General features: G+C 29.1%; 1 protein-coding gene across 1 annotated transcript in view; it reads left to right on the forward strand.

Moving 5' to 3' along the window:
• Positions 1 to 22712, forward strand: part of LOC129960193 (AP-3 complex subunit delta-1-like) — a 95962-nt gene extending 73250 nt beyond the window's left edge. The window contains exons 19-31 of the mRNA XM_056073414.1: positions 2977 to 3040; positions 4223 to 4285; positions 7130 to 7199; positions 8325 to 8568; positions 8763 to 8877; positions 11310 to 11525; positions 12746 to 12793; positions 13718 to 13852; positions 15783 to 15920; positions 16576 to 16661; positions 17561 to 17694; positions 19685 to 19767; positions 21892 to 22712. Coding sequence (XP_055929389.1) covers positions 2977 to 3040; positions 4223 to 4285; positions 7130 to 7199; positions 8325 to 8568; positions 8763 to 8877; positions 11310 to 11525; positions 12746 to 12793; positions 13718 to 13852; positions 15783 to 15920; positions 16576 to 16661; positions 17561 to 17694; positions 19685 to 19767; positions 21892 to 22002 — 1507 coding nt within the window. The 3' untranslated portion in view covers positions 22003 to 22712. The remainder of the gene's footprint in view (positions 1 to 2976; positions 3041 to 4222; positions 4286 to 7129; positions 7200 to 8324; positions 8569 to 8762; positions 8878 to 11309; positions 11526 to 12745; positions 12794 to 13717; positions 13853 to 15782; positions 15921 to 16575; positions 16662 to 17560; positions 17695 to 19684; positions 19768 to 21891) is intronic.
• The last annotated feature ends 3023 nt before the right edge of the window (positions 22713 to 25735 follow it).

The raw sequence follows: 25735 nt of genomic DNA on the forward strand, positions 1-25735 counted from the left end.
GTGGCACATTGTTGGTCTTTGCGTTATCAATTTGTCTATTGTATCCTGATACCATTTTAGTCTACTAGGTATCAAATGAAAGTAGTCAGCTCCTGGGGCTTGGCATTAAGACTAACTGTTCCTGGAAGTACTCTTAAACATATATGTTGGAGGTGGCACTAAGATGGATATCGAAACTTGGAATGTCTTGGGCAAAAACTTTGTCCTTTGTTGGGCATCGTGGTGGGTGGTATTGTCAAAACCTGAATCATAATTCCATCCATATGGTTTTTCTAAAAAATGACTTGAAACTGGTTGTGTTCGCATTGTCACTTTACCGATTTCTGATGGTTAACTTGCTGAAATTTCTTCGTTGGCAGTTGAAAAGGAAGAAAAGCTATTGACAGACTTCCAAAATCCGTTAAAAATTATAGTTTGCTGATTTACTGGTTGAAACTTTTTCAAACAAAGTTGCTTTTTTTTCCCCGAGCTATTTCTTTCCCTGCCTCTTGTGTCTCTGTTATATTTCTTTGCATGCTTAATTACTGCTGTTAGCTCATAATTAAGAGAATTGATAATTTCAATGAAAGAGAAATCTTGGATAGACTGGCAAGCAAAGGTGTAATAGCTATAGAGCAAGTATGTATTAAAAAGAGGAGCTCACTTATTCCCACTAGTAACCATTATTCAAGTGTTCAGTGCTATGAAACTTCTATTTAACATTAAAGAAGGTTACTTGAACTGTAAAAATTCTCCCTTATGTACTGAATCCTTGAGGTTGTTTTAAATGCCAACGTTTTGGCCACTCTGAGCAACTGATAGAGGAAAATGGATTTGTTCTAGTGTGTGTCAATTGGCCATTTTACCACTAATTGCAGGCTTGAGCCTCTCTTTGTAAATTGTAAGCCACCTTATCTATCTAACGCAAGAAATTGTCTAAATTGGAAGTTGGGTACGGACAAGACAAACCCCAATTTAGTCAAGTGGCCATACGGAATACTAGAAGCTTAACCCCCATCGATTAGAAAAGCACAAGCAACACTTAGGTCTAATAATAAAATGCAACAACACAACCATACAAAAAAAAAAAAATCACTAAGGTGGAACATTCTCAAGCTATCCCAAGTAGCAAAACAGCCACCAAACCAACAATTCCATTTCAACTAAATGTCAGCCCTTAATATATTAAGAAATACCTAAAATCTTGCTGAATAAACATATTACTTCTAAAAAAAGCACTAAGCTCAAATTGCATGAGTTCCAAAGAAGTCAGCTGTGCAATTATTTTCCTAATGGAGTTTAACCGAAGGATGACGAAGAAGTGGAGGTAGGTTCAGTCGAGTCCTATTGTCCGGCCAATTAGGGGTAAGTTAGCGGGTAAAAATCCAAAAAAAAAAAAAAAAAAAAAAAAAAATCTGTATTTTGAAGCTAAAAACCTCATTCCGGAGCAAAAAGTCTACTTCTTACAGTTAAGTAATTAAATCAATGAGATGTGCATCTACCCTAATTGATCAAAATATAGCAAAAGTCGCCTGTTCATTATCTAAATTAAGTTATTGTGGATAATCCTTCTCTGAAAAGCATATCTACCTTTAACAAGTCTTTTAAAATTCTCCTCCGTCACCAAACAAAAGATAGAAAGTCGGTTTTTCTGACCATTGGCAACTAATAAAAGCATGTAAAACGACAGGAAGAACCAAATTTTTGGACTAGTGTAGAAATTTTATGAAGCAATTATGAAGAGAAGTAGAAGCATTATGAAGCAATCTCATAGTTAATGCTCATTCTTATGAAGATATGTCTTTTAATCATATTGAGGATTTGCTTTCGACAATGAAAGTGTAGGTTTTTTTTCTTGCAGTGCTTTAAAATGCCTTCATTTATTTTCGGGAACTTCTATAGTTTTAGAAAGAAATGAAAGAAAGAAAGAAAGAAAAAAAGAAAGCTTTGAACTTCAACACCTATACCCTCTTTGCTTCACTTTATAGGAAACATATTTAAAAACAAGTGACGATTTCCGCATAATTAAACATAAAAACTTTTACAATTATAATTTTAGTCTCCAGGATTAGGACCTCCAGGTATAGTAAAATTACATGTAGTTAATGATACCCCGATCCAACAGGCGAATCTAAATATAATTATACAGGTTGCTGCTTTAAGATTCCATACAAAATCTTTGATTACAGTTTGTAACGTATTATTTGCTACTTAATCAATATATCCTCTAGACAGATATAAATTCAATTCGAGGCCTTCCAGCTCAATTTCTTATTCTCAAGGACTTACACTACTGCAAGTGGGTTTACAAATAAAATAACTTTTAAAAGACAAGACTATCCCTTTTAAACACAATTGAGAAAACCTTACATTAACCGACATGATATTTTCAGTCAATCGATCTTGTTATATGCTCTGAATTTTATTTGATGTTTTACCATAGAAACCTGACTTTCTTTAAGTAACTCGAAGCATGACACCGTTTTAACCCATTTATGAATTGGTCACATTAGATATACACATTAAATATCTATTATGCAAATGCCAATGTGTCCACCCTGTAATTGCGACAGTTTTTCAAATTTTTGTTGAATGCCCAATCTTAATTTCATTTCGAATACAAAAGTAGTGACAGCGAGTAGTTTGGCAGCTACCTACATGCTAATTTTTTTCTTTTATAAATCCATGAAATTGTATCATCTTTGTTAAACTAAATTCTGTGGATTTATTTTTATTGTGGCCTTTTCTATTCAATTGCTTATTCCTTGTAATTGCTTATTCCTTATGGGTCAAAGTAATCCTTGATTACTTTGACCCATTTTCTTGAAACTATTTTTCTAGTAAACTTTGGACAAAGGTAATAACTTGTTTGGCAGTTTATTTGATTTTTCGCTATAAAATCCCCCCCCCCCAAAAAAAATTACTTTTCATATTAATTTATTTTTAAAAATCTGAAAGTAAAGTCTTTAACTTATGTTAAATTCATTTTTATTATAGAATGCCCGACAAGATTAAGCCTTCATCAAAAACCTACGAACCAACAGAGGAAGAATTGATGAAGGTATATAACTTGTTTTCCTTGTGTATCAGTAACTTTTTTAATATGTACTTTTGCACAAACCAAATATCGGATTCATTTAGCAGTATATATAGTTGATTGTAATCATATAATTAGATTATCAAGGTTAATCATCTGTAGAGGGCAATGTTAATGACTTATTTTGTAGAGTATCATTCTTTCATTTATATTCATTAAAATGATCTAATGTAGGTGTTTGTACTTATGCAAGTTTTCTTTGTACTATGTGCTAAACTAAAATTGTAGTTTTGGTGTAATAAATTAACCTTCATTGTTTAGATTTTAAATAGCATGATTTTATTCTCTGTGTGCAACTGCCTGCTCTCCAATGGATCGAGTGAATTTAATGCACATTTTAATTTTGACTTATTTTCCTATTTCTTTTACCATTTGTTAATAATTTGGAATTATTTTTACTGTTATAACTATTTCTTTGTCAATTTTTATTGAAAGATAGAATAGGTAATTCGATAATTTGTAACAAAGATCCAGATGGATTGTAGTGTGGAATGGATTTTACTGATTGGATTATTCTACTAATAAACTATACTCAAATGGTTGAAACTGCATTTTTGACGTTAAATGGATATTCGCATTCATGCGCAATAAAGATTAGACTAAGATATGCACATTTCTTTTCGATAAAGGCGTTAAGTAAATAAGTTCCTTTTATTTGCAAATGAGGTTTTAAGTCACGAATTACAATACAGACTGAAAATTCAAGTTACATGGGATGTTTTGGTATTGCTACTCAAATTTTATTGATCAGTTTAAAAATAAGCTAATGTTATACTAGTGTAGTTTAATTATTTTTTGTTATAATTTCTTTACCCTTTTATTGACCGATACATTGTTTAAAATGAAGAATAGTATTGTTTTAAATAGTTTTATAGATTTTTTTTCATAAGATATTTCGTATGTGCATTAATGGTTTTTGTATCACATTCTTTACAAACTATTCAGAGGGGTTTTTTTTCTAGTTAAGGTATTTATTAAAATTATAGACATGAAATATCTCAATGTACTGAAATTACCTTTTTATTTTTATCTTTCTGCCTTTAAATTCAGTTACTCTAAATTTAGTATCTATATAAATGTAAATGTGCATAATATTGAGAAAAAATTATCTTTGCATAATTTGGTTTTCAATTATTTGATTTATAGAGGAAAGAAGCTAGAATGTTTGAACAAGCTAATAATCCTCATTACTTGAAAAGTAACGATAAAGTGAGTATTAACAAATATATGAATATCTTTTGTCGTTAGACATTAAAACTCATTCATTGCCTTCAAATCTATTCATTCTGATATTCACTCTTGGATATTACTCATATAAAAGATTTGTTACGAGTTTTTTAATTAATTTTTTCCATGCTCTTTAGATATGATTTTGTTGCTTTTATAGTAGGAAGCATCTAACTTGCTTACAAACTTTTAATCTTTTTTCTTCTTCTTAATTTACTTATTATAAAAAAAAAAAAATAGTACTAAAATCATTGAGGGAAAAGAAAGAAATGAACTGTTTAAAAGTGAAGAAATTTCTTAGGTCAAATATCTGCATGCATAGTATGAATTTTAAAAGCAAAGCATTTTTCTGTTATTAATTCTTGTTGAAGCTTTGCATGGAATTCTAGTATATCTCTTTCGCCTTTGTAATCTTTACAGTATTGTACCTTTTTCACAATATTTTTTTGTGGTCTTCATACTGAAGACTTTATATGCTTTGTGTCGATTGCATTTCTTAGAGTGACTTTTCACGAATTACAAGGCTGGAATAGAAACATAATTGCAACTAAGGTCCCCGAAATTAATCGGGGGGAGGGGGGGGGAAGGGCCGATTTTTTAAAATCTAAGCTTTCTTCTTTTTGAAAAATTGAACTTCGCTAATAGTATTATAACTTCACTTTTCAAGAATAGTAACCTATTTATCTAGTTAGAACTAAAAATTTCTAATTAAATAAAAAAAAAGTGAAATGGCTAATACATTAGTAACTAACCAGATTATGTAAAGCCTACATCCAGATGGCACCATAATACCATTTATATTCTACTACCAGATGACTCCATTAATAAAAGGATGAGTTAAAGTAGAGATTATTAAAAAGTAAGACTAAAATGTTCATATTGAATCCTGCAATTGTGTGCTCACAATCGCAAGGTTAGGGATTCCTGGATGAATATTAGTTATTAACAGGCGAATCGAATTTCGGAAACTGTTTTTTGTTTTACTCTTAATTATACATTGAGAAGTTTTAAGATTCTTAAAAATTGTTTCAAATCTTTGCAATTAGAAATTACTCTATCACTGTATCAGAACTACTGCAAAATGCTTTGCTTAACATTATAGATATGCTAAAAAAAATTGGAGATCTACTGTTTATCGCTTTAGGCTTTGGGCCTTGATGAATAATTAAAAGCTTTTGTCAGAATAGGGTTAAGAAAGTTTAAAAAAATCTTATGATGAATTATGCGAATATGAACAATTAAAAGATTCAGAATTTTATTTATTAGAAAAATTGGGTATATGCTTTGTTCCCAGTCAGGAAAAAATTTAGATTGAGGAATTCCATAATTTCTGATAATTTTCCCATGCATGCTGTATTGCTTTTTTCTAAAGTTACTAACCATGTAATAGATTAAGAGATTTGATTGATAGTCAATTCCTTTTCTGTATGGTGTTAGTAGTTATTTGATGCTTAGTTATATTAAAGTAGTATTCATTAGTTTATCCATTTTGAAGCAGCATTAGAACAATTTTACGATGAATTTTGGCCATCATTTGGTCATAGTTCTAAATTAAAAAGACAGCACTTAGGCCACTTTCAGTAGACTGAAAATTTCGCAGAAAGGCATTCAAGTAATGCAAAATTCTACATTCTTAAAGTGTTTTGTTGAAAAAGCAGCTTTGAAATCTGTTTCTGAAGCTCTTGAATTTATTGGAATAAGCGAGAATCGCATTTTCATTAATGCAATTGAAAAAAAATTAAAGCCCTGATGCTTGAAAGAGGTTAATGTAAAAAATATTAACTATACATCATACTGAATGCGAAAAAAGGAATTCAATTTATTGAATATTGAACTTTATAATTAATAAACACAATTTTTTACTTGATTCCTCTTAAGTATTTTGAAAATAACTGTAATTTTAATGTTCTATTTGGACATTTTTAAGTTTACATTTTTTAGTGGTCATTTTTTTTAGTGAATAATGAAAAGACTCACTTAAAAGTAATCTAATAAACATTTTTCTTTTTACCTTACACCCAGTCGGATAGAATAGGTCAAAGTCAAATATGTATGTGTATTTCATTTAATATAGAATATAGGTTATGCTTAAATTATGGAGCATTTTTCTAGATCTTTTTCTGAAATATTTCGGTTATTTTTCAACGAATTACTAAACTTGTATATTCAAAAAGTTTTCAACGTGCGTGGTCGTCTAAGAGAGAGAAAGAGAGCGAAAACAAACCTAAAGGTCGCTATTGGGGGGAAACTTCAAGAAAAAAGGAAAATAATTAACAAAATAAATGTGTAAAAGCAATTCATATATATTTGAACAGGGATTCACTTTAAAAGCAAATGACATTTTGTTTCATTTCAGTGTTTACAGCTTACAAGCATTAATTGTGTGTGTGAGTGAGTGGGAAGTAGAAGTATATGAATTTTTTCTATTTTAAATTCATTACTAAATTTTATTATGTTATAAACAAAAATTAAATGTAACTATTTTTAAATTATAAATCATTTGGCCTCCTCTTATTTCAAAATTTTATTTGAATGATTACGAAAATCTTCCATAGTTACGATTTTATTGGCTTTATAAATTTTTCTTTTTAACAGTTAAGGTTGCAACTTTTTTGAAGAGTTACAAACTCTCAATTTTTATTCTTCTGTGCATGAGATATCTTGAAACAAGGTCCAAAACTAATAAAAATTAAAAATGAATAATAATGTATAAAATGAAGGGGAAAAAAACAAACAGTAATGTGCCTGAAATATTTTCATGAGTGAAAAATGCTATGTGTTTTGTCAGAAATTGGAATATTATCTCAAAATATCATCCTGTTATAGGTTGGAGATAAAAATGCTGATGATATACCCGTGGTACGATTTCATTTGAATGTGCCACTCCAGATTCAAGGTAATTTAAACTAAATTTTTTCGCTGTTGTGTTAGTTTGTTGTGGAATTACTTTGTTTGAATTATATTGCTTAATTTTATAAAAGTAAAATCTATAAATGTGAATTACAAGAATAATAAATATTATAAATCATTATTTCATTTTGAAACTATTCCGAATGGACACTAATATTGTTCAAAACTATGTTTTTTAAAATTTTACTCCTTTAGAAAGCAATTTGCATTTTGGGATTTTATTCACAAACCTCTCTTTCCCTTAGTATAAATTGATGATTTGAACAAATTATTTCTTAGAATTAATGTGAATTCTGGGGTTCATTGGTTTATGCAGAACTTTTATTATAATTATGAAAAACACAAATAATTCGTTCTTACCTTGATAAAAAAAAAATGATTTATTATAAGATTTTATATTATTTTCATAAATACCGCTTGTAATTCTTAATTATTGTAAAAATAACCATGTTTAATCTTTTTATTTTATGCGCTTCTGTTGTTGCATTCAAAAAATGGTATAGAATTCAGCAATAAAATTCTTTTGAAAATGATGATCATCGTTTTTTAACTTTTTATACATGTTTTATAAAACTCTAAATATTTATCTTAGTTTAAATTGTAATCCATTTAATTCTTGCTGTTTCAAAGGACTTCGATTAGAGCTACAATTCATTTCAGCAAGGATTGAATGGAATGTGCAATGATAATAGCTTATATGAAATAAAACTCAGAAATGTAACAAATATATGCATAATTTTTAACCTTTAAAAGACAGTTATTATGAATATTATAAAATTCTACAAAGTAAAATTGATTTTCTCTTGATAGCAATTTAATATTTATTTTGAGAAAGAATTATTTTGTACCTGAATTGGTAGTCAGAATTTTTTTTTTTTTTTTTTTTTTTAATTCTCGAGATATTTTCTACACATAATTGAAAAGAAAAAAAAAGGGGGGGGGGGAGCTTAAATATAAGTCGGACACAGCAATTTTGTAGTATCTGTGCAAATATCAATGTAATTATATGAATTTCTTTTTTAAATATGAATTACCGGTTTGTAAGAAACTTTTTATATGTGCAGTATGCTTTAAATTTTGAAGCAATTAATACTTAAAATATATATTTCAGGTTTGTCCTCATCAGAGAAGCACAGTTATAAGGATAATGGTATATCCAGTAAAAAACAACGAAAGGTGAAGCGAAAAAAGAAAAGTAAAAGTTCAAAAGCCCATACGGAGAGTGAAGAAGATGTTCCTCCTGTACATGTTGTAAATATAATCGAAGGAGAAATGCCCGATGGGGCTAGGTCCAGTGAGGAGGATGAAATAAATCCTGATGATCCTCACAGAGCCTTGGATATTGATTTAGAAGAGTAATGTTTATCTTTTATAGATGTTAGATTAGAACAATCTGATAAATTAAAAATTTTAGTAAAGTTAAACTTTATTTATGTTTTTCACCTACCTCTTAATACAAATCATGGTTGTTTTTTTTTTTGGCCAATTTATTGAAAATTTATTCGTTTCTAAAATTATAAATATTTAAACGAGTATAATCTACTTTTAGGCCTGTCAATAATGTTGAAATGGTTCCAGTAAATAATGTGCCTGAAACAATAAGCAATGGGACTGAAAATGTGCCTCATAAACATAAATCAAGGAAAAATAAGAAAGATAAGGATGTAAGTACTTCGTGATCTATATTATTTATGTATTTGTAAAGACAGTATTAATCTTTTAATATTTCTTGGTGTTCATAATTCGAAAAGAGTTATTAATTGGCCCTCCTTTCAATTGGTTTATGCTTCATGATAAATTATGGTGTTGCGGAATTATCGATGCTCCCGTTATAGTTTTTCAGTTGCTATAATTCTTTTATTTCATTTTCTTATTAACAGTTTAAACTGCTGACTTTGCAAAAGCATTTTATTTAGATGAATAATAATGTGTACATGTTACCTGTTTGTACCTGTAAGTAAAAAATGTTTTTCTCTAGTTTCATTCATTTCATTCTCTGATAATTGTGTTGGAAAGCAGTTCGTATTGTTTATTTAGAATACTACCAAATTCATTTGCTGATTAATTTGTTTAGTGGTTTAGGCATGTGTAGTGTTTTTTTTTATTTCTATTTTCTATATTTCTTTGCAAAAATATAAGTATTTTATCTTATATAAACCAGCAAAAGTTCTTGAGAAGTCGTAATTATTTGCTTTTAAGCTTCTTGAGATATTAAAACAAATGGGGGTAACAACTTCTCAAGAATTTTCGGTTGAGGAAAAAAAAATCAAGATGGTTGACAAAGATATCTTCACAGTGGAATGTTAATCTATAAAAAACAGAGTAGTTATAATTAAAGTTCCAATTCGAAATGGTCATAAAAGGAAAACTACTGGACCAAATGTTATCAAACTTGGTAAAAGTCTTTTTAAAAAGAAGGTCTTGGGAATTTCTTTTCCTGCAGAAAAAAAAGTTCAAAAACTCATCACCAGGGGAGAAATGGCGTTGTATGCAATATTGTTAAGTAAAATAGGACATGAAGGAAGGCATTGGTTTAAGATGTGTTTTAATAATTAATAATAAGATGTGCTAATTAAAACGTGTTACAAAGCATGTTCAATCTGGCGTCCACCATTTTCTGATACCAGATTAAATCGCATTACTCCATTCTCAATAGAAGTCTTAGCATATCAGGAGGAATGTTACGCACATATCGGTGCATCGCATCTTTCAGTTTCGCCGAATTATTCAGATTATCACCATAAACAGTGCTTTTTGAGATAACACACATTGAACATGCTTTGCAAAAACGTTTCAGAAATGATTAGACAAATTTTAAACCGATGTCTTCATGTCCTATTTTGTTTAACAATATTGCAAACAGCGCCATTTCTCCGCTGGTGGTGAATTTTTGAACTTTTTTGCCAGAAAAGAAATTCCCATGCCCTTTTTAAACTATTACCAAATTTGATAACATTTGGCTCATTAGTTTTCCTTTAATGACCGTTTCAAAGTGGAACTTTAATTATAACCACCCTGTATATTAATTTCGTCCAACACTATTGGAACACTTTTTCTCTTCGTGTATCAGTCATTGGTATGTTTTATTTTGGAAATTTCTTCAAGAATAAAGATTCTGAATCGTATTGTTACAAATGTGTACTGTTTCATATGAGAACATAAACCATTACCCACAGTTAGTTATATATATTTTTTAATTAATTTTTGGTCTTCATCTGTATATTTTATTCGATCATGTTGCGGAATTTTTAAGATTTTATGTTTAAATTTGAAATTTGCAATATGTAAAAGTATCGGCATTGGCCATTCTCAGTTCTATCTCTTAGTCCGTCATAATGAATTTTTAAAGAAATGTTTGAAAAATAAAATGAGAAAAAGTGAGACATTTTGGAAATTTTCTTGTAGAATTTAAAGGATTTCCAAATTCTGCGCCTTTTATTTTCTAATTCTATCTTTGCCAAAAGATAATTTTCATGGTTGAAAGGCGTCTGTAGGTAAAACTAACGAATGCAGTGAAACCAATTTCACACATGTATTATGAAAGGCATTGGGAGATGAATTCCACAAAAATATTCAGTAATAAAAATCGTCGACAGGTGGGAGTTTAGTAGGTAAACAAGTAAATGAATTACAATGAACGAATAGTAATGCAAAATTTTATTAATGTTCAAATTATAAAAATATGCACTTAATAAGAATGTTGTGATTTGTAGGATTGATAGGATAGGTGGAGTGTATAAAAATTTATATTTCAAAAACACTGCCCCTAGAAATTAAACTGTTCTAAATTATTTGTAAGAAATATGTGCAGATTTATTTATAAAAAAACATGTACTCTATAGAAACGATACGAGAAGGGGGAGCAACCTGCTTTTATTGCTCACTTATATGGTATATACGCAGTTTATCTTATGTCTGAATTATAAAATTCTTTGATGAAGGGGCTATTCCTTTTAATTTGTACTAGTAACTAAATATCTTTACATGAGGAAGAAAACTGAGTAACTACAACTGAACTTTGTAGTTTACTGAACATTATAAGTTGTATCTTTTGAGGGATTTTTTTATAAATTTTTTTCCCGTCATTTTCATTTAGAAACACAAAAAAAGTAAAGACTCCTCTGGTCATAAAAGCAAAAGGCATAAAAAAGAAAGGAAAAGAAAAGATAGTCAAAGAGCAAGAACAGAATCGCAACACGATCAGACAGACCAGACTAAAGATAAAGCAGAATATGAAGAAGCTCCTGGAATAGTAACACCCTCTAAAGAACGCTTTATTTCTCCCATCACACCAATGACGCCTTCATTATCAGTATGTATTATATGTATTATGCATCGAGATTATCTGTAACTTTTTTATTCAATACATTTGCTAATTTTCTTTTCCATGTAATAAATTTATCAGTCTTGGTTATGTTTATTTAGTTATTTAGAGGTTTCTTACTTTTTACTTGGCCTTTTTCATAAGTGCGAAGATACTTTATCGAATTAATGTGCCGACTTAAAATCATCTAAATCTCTAAATATTATCTGTACTATATTTAGTTTATAATTATGCACATTTGTAAAGGATCGGAGAAAGGTATATGCATGATTGCAACTTGTTTGATTAATTGGGATTTTCGCTGGTCTTTTGTCTTCTGTGTAATATAACATGTATATGTAATTATATCAAATAAACTAAATAAAGATTAATTTCATAATCATTATAATGACCTCATTTCACTAACCAAAAACTCTTCTATCGAAAAGAACTTTTAATTCATACTCGGCTTATAGATACTTTCATCTGAATTAAACCAAATGACGTGTAGTTTTAGGTCTGATTGTAGTGTAGATTTCTTAACCAGAAGACTACATGTTCAAGGTCCATTTCCTCAATAATTCATAATGTACTTAAGCCAGGGCATATTGATTTGTCTTACTGAAATGTTCAGGTACTAATGCTGTGTGAAGAAAAAATGTCTGTTTTGGAATCATTCGCATCTTCCTATCACAATTCAAAATTCCCAGTGACCATGGTGTTGTCATATAATGTATGCTAATCTAATTAATCAGTTATAAATCTGATAAAATGTGTCTATTTAAAAATTATAGATTTGCTGAAGATGAAAGGTTTTATTTGATTTCGATTGACATAATTGTCAAACTTTGTAAATAACTGTTTTCAAAGTTTATTGTTATAGTGTTTTTTTCCAAATTTCATTACAATTGGTTTCCTGTAATAGACACTTATGTGTGTTGACCTAACAAGAATAATCTTGTAGAATTTTTTAAATAGGTGCTCCATAAATGAAGAAAACAGTGAGAGGATTTTGCTAACTAAGAAATAGATTTGTTTGACCCTACATAATGCACAAAAATGAACTCGTTATTAATGGAAACCTTACTTAATCATAATTTGAAATAAAACATTTTTTTGTAGTTAATAGTGTCAATATTTTGTTGTAAACATAAAATGCACTTTACTAGTTTACTTACTTTTTTCAGTGTTTATGAAAACTGTTTATTTTATCTGATAAATTATTACAGATAGTGCCTGTATGTAAAACCCTAGCAAAGGACAATAACATTATAATTGTAAGTATTTTCATGACAATCACTTTCTATATATATTATTATCTGAGATTTTTCTTTTTGCATAAACATGTATTTCTTGTCTTAAATTAAATTGAATTTTATTGTTTGTGGTTGTAACTGTAAAAACGGTTATTACCGTGCATATGGAGTTATCATCTACTTGATTAGTGCTATAGTGTAAAAAAAGTTTTGCCTGAAAGTGCTCCAAGCTTAATTTTTTGTGTGTCTGAATGGTGGATTCTTTTGTCTGTTTACATATTTTATATTTTGAATTGTAATGTCAGGATGAAAGGAAATCTAATTAAAATAAGTAATGATTGTAAAATATCTGGAATTAAATTTATTAGGAATAATTTACACTTGTTAAGCTGTTTAAAATATATTGAAACCATTTATATGAAAAAAGTGACAATTTCAATAACTTTATTCTGAATTCAACGACACCATTATTAATCTGATAGAAAATTTAAAAAATCATATTTTTTTTCTTAAGTAGTAATTTAAAATGCATATTTGCTAGATTAGAAAATGCTTAGGTTCTAATTATATGACAGTACAGTGAAGCAAGCACTTTTGATGCTTTCTCACCCATTCTTAAATTTCCTCCCATAAACATTTATTGCCTAGTATCTTATTTCTTATATAAATCTTACTTTTTTTTTACCTTGTATATTATCAGAAATATGCTTGAAGCTTGTATAGTTTTTTTTTCATTATTTATGAAAACAATTGATTATAATTGTATTATCAACTTTTGCTTCACTATTTATTTTCAATATATTTGTTTCCACCAGTTCTGTTTTATGGTTCAAAAGGAATTCACCTTTATGAAATTTTGATGTATCTGTAGCTAACATGCAAGTTTATTGTATGAGTTGATTGCATCACTTTATTCTGTGTTGATTTTCTTCTTCTTTATTTCAGACATATGAGCCAAGAATCCTTCCTGACAGTAAAGATGAGCTGTTAATTGTAATGGTCATAAGTAATGTTAGCAGTTGTGTTCTGAAAGATGTTGAAATTAGCATCATTGAAACTGTAAACTTAAAGATAGTAAAGGTAAATTTTAAAAAATTAATTTACTTGAAATTTTTAAAAGTTAATTAATAATTCAACAGTGTTTAGCAAAAACGACAAATACTAAGCATCTTATAGTATATTATTTGTTCTTGTAAATTTTGTACATACCATTCTATCAGTCAGTTATATCAATAAGAACAATTACTTCTATTGAGAGTTATTTTACCCTATTTATTAATGGCTTATTCTAATCTGCTTTCCGTACAACTAGAATCTTAATACTCCTTCCTCCGCTTTTGACTGTGGTCGCTGTTTCCTAGTGATAAGTTCACGGCCCCGATTTTACTAAATATCCATCGTATATGTAGACGTAGTGGATGTTAAATTTGATACCATGAACCAAACGTTCAAGTATCGTCCCGACCTATCTTCAAAGTGATGAGGTTTGTCTTAAAATAGACCTAGCATTGCTTCAAATGGAACATCAGTATAATTAAACTAAAATGAACAATCTTTATTTGACTAAATAATGAACACTGGTTTTGGATTTAACACTATTTCTGAAATTGGTATACATGTTTCATATTAAAAGTCTAAATAAGCAGGAGTCCTTTATAGATTAAAAGGCTGCTTTTAAATTTTCGTTGTTTATCAGAGGAATGTGTTACAAAACATATTTTTTTTAGAGCACATATCAATCTGATGTATTTTGTTCTTCACTTTTCTTACTTAATTGATTAATTAATCATTAACTTCATATGTTTAAGATAATGCACGATATTATGATCAACTGTATTATTTTTATACCTTTTAATTTCTATAGTTTTGGTAAAAGTTTGGTATATTTTAATTTCTATGGTTTTTGGTTCTTAGAAACTAAAATCAACCATTTTGTTACATTCTAGTAGAGCAAACCATTGTGCGTTTTTACATTATTTTTAATTTTTTAATGGATGGAATTTAGTGATACTATTCTAAATACGATGAATACAAAGCAATAAGTTTTATTTTTTAAAAACCTTTTTAAGTCTAATATTTCTTTTGGTTTCTTATGTAAGTGTTCAAGTTTTCTTTTCTATCTTATCATTACATATGGAAACATATTAATGACAGTTTTTATTGGACAACTGAAATGTTAATTGATGAATCACTCTGTAAATAGTAGTAAATCATGCTTAACTTTAGCACTTTTAAATATTCCTAACTGCAGATAACTTTGCATTCTGTGTTTTTGTTATTTTCTACTTATATGGTAAATTTCTTGATTTCTCTACTTTAATTCATAGATAGACTTTGTATGTGGAGCATAAATGAAATGATTGATAATTATTTCCACATTTCTGATAAATTTTCATAATTTAGAATTATATATATAACAATTCCTCTTTCTTTCAATTTAGTTTAATTCTTTTCTTATTGATTGTTGTCATTTCTACTTTAAATTCATGATAACTGGAAACCTTATGTAAATAAAACTTGAAATTATGATTCTATAACCTAGCTTTAATTGAGAATAGAATGTATACTGAATTTTGACAGTTATGGTTAAAATTGATTAGGAAAAAGTTTTCCCATTATTTTTTTTAAATCTAGAATTTCTATATTCTGATTATTTGCTATTCCCTTTCCTTTTATCTGTTTTACTACATTGCCTATAAAAAGAGGAGTTTTTTTGCTACTAAGTGTTTTAATGTCATTATAGATAAGCAGTGAATCGAATACCAGCCAGAAAAAGGCAACCTGTTTATCAGAATTAGAATTCATTAAAATAAAAAAAGTAGAAAATTAGGTTATAAACAATTCATGTAATAATTACTTATAATTATTAAGGATGCACTAAATGTTTTCTATTATAATTTATATACCTGAAATTTTATTTTCAATAATTAGAAGATTAATTTTTTATTAAATATTCTTGAAAGATCATTGTTGCAGCCATAGCATTTCATTACAATTTTTCTTTTCTCAGGAGAAAGAAGATGAGATGAATGGGAAACTACCTTCGGTTATTCTTCCTGGTACATCACCTGAATATCACGTTACTTTGTCTGTGGATAACATTGCATTAAATCAGACAGTTAGAGGATCATTTACATACATTGTTAAGGTAATTTATAAAAATTTTATCAGCCTTTTTCAAAGTATTTTTTCAAATGTTTTAAAAAGAAATTTAAGGGACAAGCAGCAAATTGAATTGTAAAGTTATTTTTATTCACTTCCCAAAAGTTTAGGAAGATATGAATTTAAATAAAAATAATTCATTTCAAAATATTTAAAAATCAGTGTAGCTTATTATTTGGGGTAAGCAGTTTACCATCTCAGATTTCTTTGAAATTAATACTTATTTTAGCAAGTTTTTTTCTTTTTCTTTCATCGGCTTGATTGTTAAACTAATTAAATGTTGTAAACGTTTTTCTTAAATTTGCTTTCATACTGTTTGTTTGGAGCTTCCTTTCTTACTTTATATTTTACTATAACGAATTTGTTAATGTTTATAAACATTCAATACATGCCTTTGTGTTTCTCCATTGATTATATTTCAAATTTAAATGTTGAGAGTGTGATTCTTTCTACCATACTCAAATGCACTTGAATTTAGTAGAAATATTTGATACAGATATATGACATTGATCCTGAAATGCAATCTAAATTGCATTATATCGCATTGTTTATAAGTAATGTTTCTGTAAGTTTCGTTGAAATTATTTGAAGATGTGCATTATTCCCGAACTTTATTTATGATGCCCATTTTATTTCCATAGGATACATCATCTACAAGTCTTGAAATGTTAGACTTTAAGCTCAATATTCCTGCTTCAACATTTATGATTGGGGAAATGCATCCTGGGTAAGCAAATATTGTTATTTGTAAAGAATTAAATAAATATATATATATTGATTCAGTTAAATATGCAACTTAAAAGACCTTTTCTTATTTTATATATTAAACTACACATTTTCAAATTCCATGAAATTTATACTCTTCATACATCATAGTACTCTTCGAAAATTCACAATTTTGGATTATGAAATGCAAATGCTGTTTTTTGAGATTAGGAATATGAATATGTTGCTTGCATTTTAATTTTCGTTGTGAAAGTCTTAGCTATTAATTTTCGATTTTTGTAACTTTTCCACGATTAGTTTTAGTTGTTTGTAAATAGTTTTATCATATTATAATTTTTTTTTCAGGATTCTTATGTTTATCCAGCCATTATTAGAATGCATGCGTTTCAGAATTAGCAGCATTTTGTGTAATAATGGGAGGAGAGTTACTGAAGTTATGAAATACCTTCAGAATTTATGTAGTAGTTATTCTATGTAATGTAAATATAAAATACGACTAGCTACAGAAATGTTGAAGTTGTTTTTGTTTAGTGGATTGAACTAGTTTTTTCATAACTACAAAATTTTAAATTTGAATTTTTGGTGCTCTTTTTATAGTTGAATTTTCAAAGAATAGCTTCATATCATGTATTCAGCTTTTGAATGATGCTAAATGATGATGATGATGATGATGATTTTGAATGATGCATTTTAAAGTTTTTGCAAATTATTATGTAGCAATCTGTATCTTATCTTACTTTACATTCTTTGCATAAATTTTGGCTAAGTACAACCGGGAGAATGAGTATTTTTTCGTTTTTATTTCAATATTTGGTGATATGCTCAAATGTTTTTGGGCATGCTAAATGTTTTTTAATGAGCATTTCTAGTTTTAAAAATGTTTAATGTAATTTTTTTTAGGGACACAAGAGATACGTTTACAGAATTACTTAGCAGCAATGATCTTAGTGCTAGAGATTCTGTCATGATTGATGTGCAGCAATATGATTTTAGGCATATTCTTGCAAAAATTTGTTTTCATTGTCATTTCTTTGGTATGTAAAATTGTACTCATTATTATTATTATTATTTTGCAATTTTAATCACGTAAATTTTCTCATTGATTGTTCAATGAATATTCGATGAATGATTTGATTGCTTCGCTCATCTAACCCGTTCAATACCGTGATCATGCAATTATCCCTGCTCAGCCCACAGTATCTTATGAGATGAGCCCTTCCGACTTTAGCGGCCCATGGTCCCATACTTCAGTTTGGGACGTTTTTAATTTTTAAATACTAGACGGCGGATGAAGTCCATTATAATTTCGAATAATGTCATACAGAGCTTTGACCTTCAAAATGCGCTTTCTCTTCGGAGTTTGTAAATTTATTTTGTCCGGAGTATTTAAACATATAAACTACTGCATTTGTTCGACTCCTTTTGGGGGGACTGGGCATTTAAAAAAACCCTTGATTTATAGCGCTCTGGGTTTTTATTTATATTTTGACTGAATGAGAAAAGGATAAAATGCTTATTGATTTATGTGGGAGTAGATTTGTCGTTTACAGTTTCGGCTTCGCTACTTAGTATTTTGTATAATTTGGATCAAATTTTAATTAAGTCATTATGACGAAAAGAGTGTAATATTTAACAGTTGAATCGTGTAGCATTTGACCTTCACGTGCGGCCATTAGTTTCTGTTCTGTGCTTCTAGATTTGGTAGATTTATTGGTGTAAAGAAACGTCTCTTAAAGTGCACATGTGATTTAAAGGGACTCCGGCGTTCTTGTTGATTGCTTTGGTTTTTTCTTTACAAAAATATGGGGAAATGCGTTCAGCTCACTATTGCAGGGAATGAGGGTGAAATAATATATAACTTTTATATTTATAACGTTATTTTCGTGGGAATATTTAAAAGTTGAGTATTTTGCTTGTTTACTTCTATTAATATTATTGTCCTTATATATAATATACTACACGTATTAAGTTGTAGTATATTATATACGTTACTTGTAAAATTGTCTTGTATTAAAACGACGACTTTATGACTTTATATGTAAAGTTAGGCTTAATAGCAAAAACTGCGTCGTCCCGTGGTAACGCTCCATTTCGGAGTGTTCGGTCTCGTGAGAGCGCTCCATTCTCTGCGCGCTGTCCTGAAGGGGTAATGCTAATTATTTTGTAATATTGATAAAAGCTCTGCTAATTTAAAGGTTTAATAAAAATTATCTGGTGTGATTATGTCGACTCCGAACATCACGCATTTCATTTTCGAAGTAAGAAAGAACGACGATTTGATCTTAGCATGGGCAAAGACTTTTAGATATTTTTTTTAATGGAACAATGTAAATTTGTATAAAATGTTTACATGAGTGGCTGTAATTAATATCCTCTAAAAGGAGTATTTATAAACTTAACTCTGTCTTGGATTAAAAGATGGGAGCTTTAAAAGAAGAAATATTTGATATACTAATCCTTGTTGTTTTAGTTTGGTAATTTAATCGGTTTTACAGTAGTGGCATTGCCCCTTATCAAAAAGGGAATGATTATCTCTTTTTTCTTTTTTTTAAACTCCATTTTAACTGCTGCGATTTTTCCATTTTATCCTGTCATTTATGTGAGCATTTTGAACTTAAATTTAAATTAGGAATGGCGTTTTTTTTTCTACTGAATAATTATTAAAAAAAAAAAACTTATCCATGTGTTGAAAATTTACGATTTGGCATGATCTTTGGTATGTTGTTTTTACTTCCTTGTCCAGAAATGTTCGGATTCAAGCAATGTATTTTTAAATCAAATCTGGGCAATTAATTTTATTTCAGATAAGGGATCCGAATTCTTTTGTGACCATCCGTTAGATGTTTTTAAAAGTGACCTTTTTTTTATTATAATGCACGTTTTTATGTTGACGTATATAGAAAATCATGTGTTCAGTCTCTACTTAGCATTGTAATGTATATTTTGTGTATATTTTTTTAATTATTCAAGTTTATTACATTATTTCTTATGAGTTTCATAGTTAATACATATTTTTATTTTCAGTTGTTGAGCAATATGGTATTAGCGCCTCTTTATATAGTCATTCTACCCAAGATGACCATGTATGCCTTCTAGTCAAACTTGTGGTTAGTTAATCATTTTATTGCTTAACATATTTTTTGTTAGTTATTTGATTTAGTTGATTTTTTAACTGTTATTTTAACCATATATAATGATTAACTTAAGGAAGTAAAATATATAGTGATATTTGAAAGAATTTCATGCTTTGTAATTATGTTATTAATAACATGGCTAATTTTGTTTCAGCAGTGTAACTTTTTTTTGTAAATGATTTAGTTTGGGATGAATTCTGTGCCATGCTTTAATGCTAAAGTTACTCAGTCTGTTATATCCATGCAGTATAACCATTACATCAAAATAGTAAATATGTTGTTTCCGAGCATGCTTTTCTGCTTATACTTTTATTAATTACTTGATACTGTATATTATAAAATTGTCTTTTTCAGCTTTTTAATATACTTTTAATATGAGTTTAAAATTTGTGATATATAGGTTATTAAGTTTGCTGGTAGTTTAAAGTGACGCAGTTGTAGGTACTTTCAGAATTTAGATATTCTTATATGAAATCAATAGTTAATAAAATTTAATAAGTGATATTTTAATCTAATGCCATTAAAAAGCATGAACCAAAAATGAATGATAAAGATAAATATGCTATTTTTGTCTCAAGTTTTTTTCCAGTGAAGAAAAACTGATTTGGTATAGTAAATAGATTTTTTAATTATGTAAATCTTAATGATTCGCATTTGTTTAAGAACTTTAATTATAAAATAGTCACTTGATTATTTTTGTATTTTTATTCGTAAAATAAAAAAATGACCTATTTTGCAAAGTTTCTGAAACAGTACTTAAAAAAAAAAATTAAAACAAATGCACAAATGTTTGATTGTGAATATACAAGAGTACTCTTGCATGTGAGTAATGCTTTAAGAGGTATGAGCTTTATAAATGCACATAATATTCGTTCCCTATTCTATTGTTCTTCTGTTTTTATTTTATTTTTACAATTTCAAACAGTAAAAGAAATAAATTTTTGGATGATAGAATGCCTTGAATAATCAATGGAGAATTAGAAGCAGTGCAGATTGGTAGAAACTGATTACGATGGGTATTGCATTCAAATTATGGCAACAGTTTTATGAATTTCATATGTATAGAAAGAAAACCTGGTCTAGGGATGTGAAATTTAATATTTGTTTATTATACTACATGGGTTTATACTCCTATAACGCGGTGTTCAGGAGTATAACAAGTTTTTGTTTTTCAGTTCAGTTTTTAACCTCAGTTTTTCAGTTATTTCGCAGACTTAATACCGTCACAAGTAACATTGTCAAAGATAATTTTAGATATTATTTAGCTTGATAGAGAGGACATTGAAATGAAGATTGTTGGAGGATGCTTCCATTTATTCACCATCTACCCTTCTATTATTCCATCGAATGTAGAGAATCACAATTTCAGTAGAACTTCTATCGTCTATATAGATATCTTGCTAAGTAGACCATACACAGATCGTCATGTTTCTGATACAGATTGTATGACTGTTATGAGTTTTAGAGGTGAGATAGTGAAGCCTTATATTTATCGTGTGATTGGCTAGTCTTCAAACCTAAAGGCTATAGAACATACCAGAATTCTCTAGAGAGAGCAATTGCAACTGGTCCTCCTCCTTTCAGTACTATAAAGATTTGAAAAGTATAATTGATGAACAGGAACAACTTGGCAGAAATTCTTTAACTATCCCATTTTCATTAGAATTATCACTGTGAGAACTGTGCAAACATATGAGACGATTATATTTTTTTTTTTTCTGTGCAATATTGCAATCTCTGATTTAAGTCTTGCTTTGTTAACTAATCTTTTGCTTAAACATATATATGTACCATAACGATTTTATGATTTAAATCAATGTGTATGTGTGTACAATTTCATTAAATTATGAGATTACATGTGTATACATGAGTAGACCTGGGAATAGTTGAACAAGAATGCAGTTTCTAAAACATGAGTGTAGTTTGCACTGTTTTAACTTTGTTCTGTAGTAAAAGTATTGGAAATAAAATTCTAAAGAAATCCTTTTGATAAATTCATTTTTATGTTCACGACTAATTTTTAGTTATAAATATTTCCTGGAAAGTGGTTTTGCAGTTTATATATTTAATCTTTTGTAATGATTTTTTTTTTTTTAGAAACCACATCATATAGCTGTTGAAGCTAAGGGATCAAATTCTACTTTGATAACTTGCCTATTAGAAGAAATAAAGGGCTTATTTTCTGAAACAGAAGGAGAAACCCATTAACAATGATTTTAAAGACTTTTGAAAACATTAGACAAGATTCATTTTCCCCCCCTTTTTTGTCCACAGAATGTAGTTTCTACACTAAATCTTGTTATATACCGCAATGCTTGAAGAATCATTCCAATTGAATCGTATGTTTTTTAATATTACTTTAATTTATATATGAAATAAGTGAATTATTTCAAATAATGTAGTTTGCTTCAAACACGTTTGTAAATTATGTATTTCTGAATTATGAAATGTGGTTTATATATATGTATGTATTTTTAGACTTAAAATCTTATTTTTCAAAGAATATAGCGAATGAATTTTTATAATTGTAAGGCTTTACATCGTTAAAGCATATTTTATTCACAGAAGATAGATTATACTTCATAATTTTTTTTATTAATAACTGTTTATTTTATTTAATATTATTACGTACTTAAAATTCTTTTGTGTGAAAGATGCTGGAACATCGAAAGTTTTAATTTTCCTGATCGTATTAATCGGCCATTGATTGTGTAATATAAATAAAAATCCAAAGCAATTTTATTTTAAAATCTTTTGTTTTTAAGGTTTATTAAACTGTGGGACATTTTCATGAATATAGTGTGTGTTTTTTTATTTTATTTTAATCTATGTTGTTGCTCGAAACTTATGCAGTTAAATGCCATTCTGTGTAAACCATTTAATATTGTTTAAAATTTTGTACATAAATTATTGTAATAAAAAAAAATGCCTAATCATCATGTGTATTGTTTCTTTTATTTTTTTTTCTGGTTAATTTCTATAAATTACTTTATTTGAGCATTTATTGTTGATTATTCCAGTTGTTAATTTATCTGACTAATTCAGCCACCAGCTGGTTTGCCTCTCTTAAATAATTATAAAATTCCGAACGTTGTGTACAGTAGTCGTTGTTATACTTTATGCTAATATACTGCTCAAAACAATTAAAGGATATTGTGAGTTCAATATGGAACAACTATATAAACCATAACTTTTTTTTAAACATAACTGACAGAGAAGAGAGGTCCAAAAGGAAATTTATAATGTTTAAAAAGTTGGAAATATGCATTTTTTTTCCCCCTTTCTTTCTTTCTTTGACGTAGAAAATTCCGCATTTTAGGAAAGGAGTGAACAGCGACCTGCAGCATTCCTTCGGTACGAAGAGACTGAAAACAATTGATACTTGTTAAATGTTTTGTAACAGTGAATGTTATCTCTCAGCAACGTGACTTTGATCAATCGGTAACTTGGAAGGCTATCGATCATTTAGAGGCGGACCAAACACAATCCGTTGTAGCGCAAGCGTTAGGAGTTTCTCAAAGTGTGATTTCCAGGCTATGGAATCGGTTTTTGGAAGCTGGAAATGTTCGCTGAAGAGCAGAACAACGTCGTACGCTAGCGAAAACACAAAATGAAGGTCGATATGTAACATTATGAAGAAACCGCTCTATGAATGCCACTTTATTGTAACAGCACCTTCAGAGCGCTACTGGTAATAGTTTCGACGCGAACTATTCGAAACCGACTTCGGAATGTGGTTTGGTATGCTCGCAGACATGGTTTGTGTTTCGTTAACAGTGGCCCTTCGTACTGCCCGCAGAAGGTGGGCACAGGAACATCTCAGATGGGAACGAGGTGAGTGGAGTAATATAATCTTCACGGATGAGTCCCGTTTTAGTGTATAACCTGACAATAGGCGGATTCTTATATGGTGAGAACCTGGAATTCGGAATAATCCTGCATTTGTGCATATAAGTGCCCGATTTGGTGGAGGCGGAGTGTTGGTCTGGGCCGGTATTTGTATCAATGGCCGCACCGACATTATCAGAAATGGAGCAGTAACGGCTTTGCGATTAAGGGATGAGATCCTCAGACCTGTTGTGGTCCTTTACGCAGCCATAATTGTGGATGAATTCATTCTTGTGGATGATAACGCCAGGCCACATCGTTCTTAGCTGGTGGACAATTTCCTTTGCGGCGAAGAAATTTTTTGAATGGATTGGCCAACATATTCCACAGATATGAACCCAACAGAACATATTTGGGACATTCTATGGAGAAGATTTCTAATCACTCATCACCTCCAGAAACAATACAGCAGCTGGAAAGCTTTCTTCCGCAGGAGTGGGAGAGAATACCCCAGTCCCTTGTTGAATCGGTGCTTCGTAGGTGTGTGACATTGCTTTTGATCAGAGGAAACCATAGCCCTTATTAAAACTAATTTGTATCGAAGAAATCACTTGTTTGTTTGTATGTATATTATGCACGAAACGAGCATGATTTTTTTTAATGCTAAATATCATCAATAAAATTTAATTATTCATTGTTCCTTTCTCATACCTTACATCTATACATAATTAATTAGTCAGGAAATCATTTCCTCATACGCAGTTTATGTCCAATCATGGTATCTCATAATAGTTTTGAGCAATGTAATTTGAAATTAAAGCTATCCAAGAAAATGATCGGTGTTGAAATAAAATTTCTGGACGAAATAAACTGTTATTTATGTACAGGTCTATGGATAAAATTGGGGATTGGTTTATCGGAGTAATTTGTTTCAAACAGAATGTATTCTTTAAAAAATATGAACTTTTAAATGGTTTTTAGATAAAATTGTTAATTCTGAAATCGGAAATAAATTCATTCGTTTTCACGCATTCAGAGTAAAAAATTAGGAGCACATTAATTCACACTTCAATATTAAACAGTGTTTAAATTAAATCTGTTTTCTACAGATCTGTAAACGAGTGCAGTTATCCACTATCCCTTCCCAAATGTTGATTTGAATTTCTTGTTACGTTATTAAAAATTGAAAATTTGAATTTTGAACATGAATAAAATTTTAAGAAAAAATGCATAAAATTAAAGAAATACTATTACAAATTTTAAAAATCGAGCGAAATTTTTTTTATATCTGGAACTAATATTAGTATTTAAAAGAAAGCCATGTACAGTTAGAAAATATTTAAATATTATTTATATATTTAAAAAGAGAAAATATTCATGTGGGCAAAAGGCTGTTTTGATTTAATGTTTCATCTCTTCTCTATGGTATCCAAACTGAATTTCTGGAAAGAGTGATTTGGTTTAGAATTTAAAACAAGACTGATTATCCGATATAAAATCTCACTAAAGGATCCGTGCTATGAAGTTGAATATAAGAAAATAGAATCGTAAAATTGTTCCATTTTCATGTAAAAAGCTGATTTTGTATTGAATGAGCCTCAAAATTTCCCTCCCTTTCTCCTCTATAATCTGTTTTTCTCTTTTCCCTTTAGCGTGGAGAATACGTGTAAAATTTCTTTCACTGAGATCACGATACTTAAAAAAAAAAAAAAAATTAAGTTGACGAAACGTCGTACTTGTATTATTAGAAAGAGAAACACTTTTACTTTAAAAAAGTGTAAAACTGATTTTTGTGGAAGTTATGATACATGGAAATTTGATTTCATTCAAATTTTAATTATTTAAAATTTAATTTCATAAAAAGGCGCATTTTTATTTTTTAAAGCATATCTGTACCAAATTCAGTATTCTAGATTCAATGGTCAGTTTTGCAGATCGTCACCAGACTTACAAACTTTCCTCTTTATTAATATTAGCAATGCAGTTTTAAAGTTAGCAATAAAGAATTTACACTTGAAGAATGATGTGTAGCAAACAAGGCTGTTTTCAACTTTATACAGAATTGTCAACATACACGAGCACAAATTGCAGCAAAAGGGAAGTTTCTGTCCAT

This window comes from Argiope bruennichi, chromosome X2, assembly GCF_947563725.1.
Source record: "Argiope bruennichi chromosome X2, qqArgBrue1.1, whole genome shotgun sequence".
NCBI classification, from domain to species: Eukaryota; Metazoa; Arthropoda; class Arachnida; order Araneae; family Araneidae; genus Argiope; species Argiope bruennichi.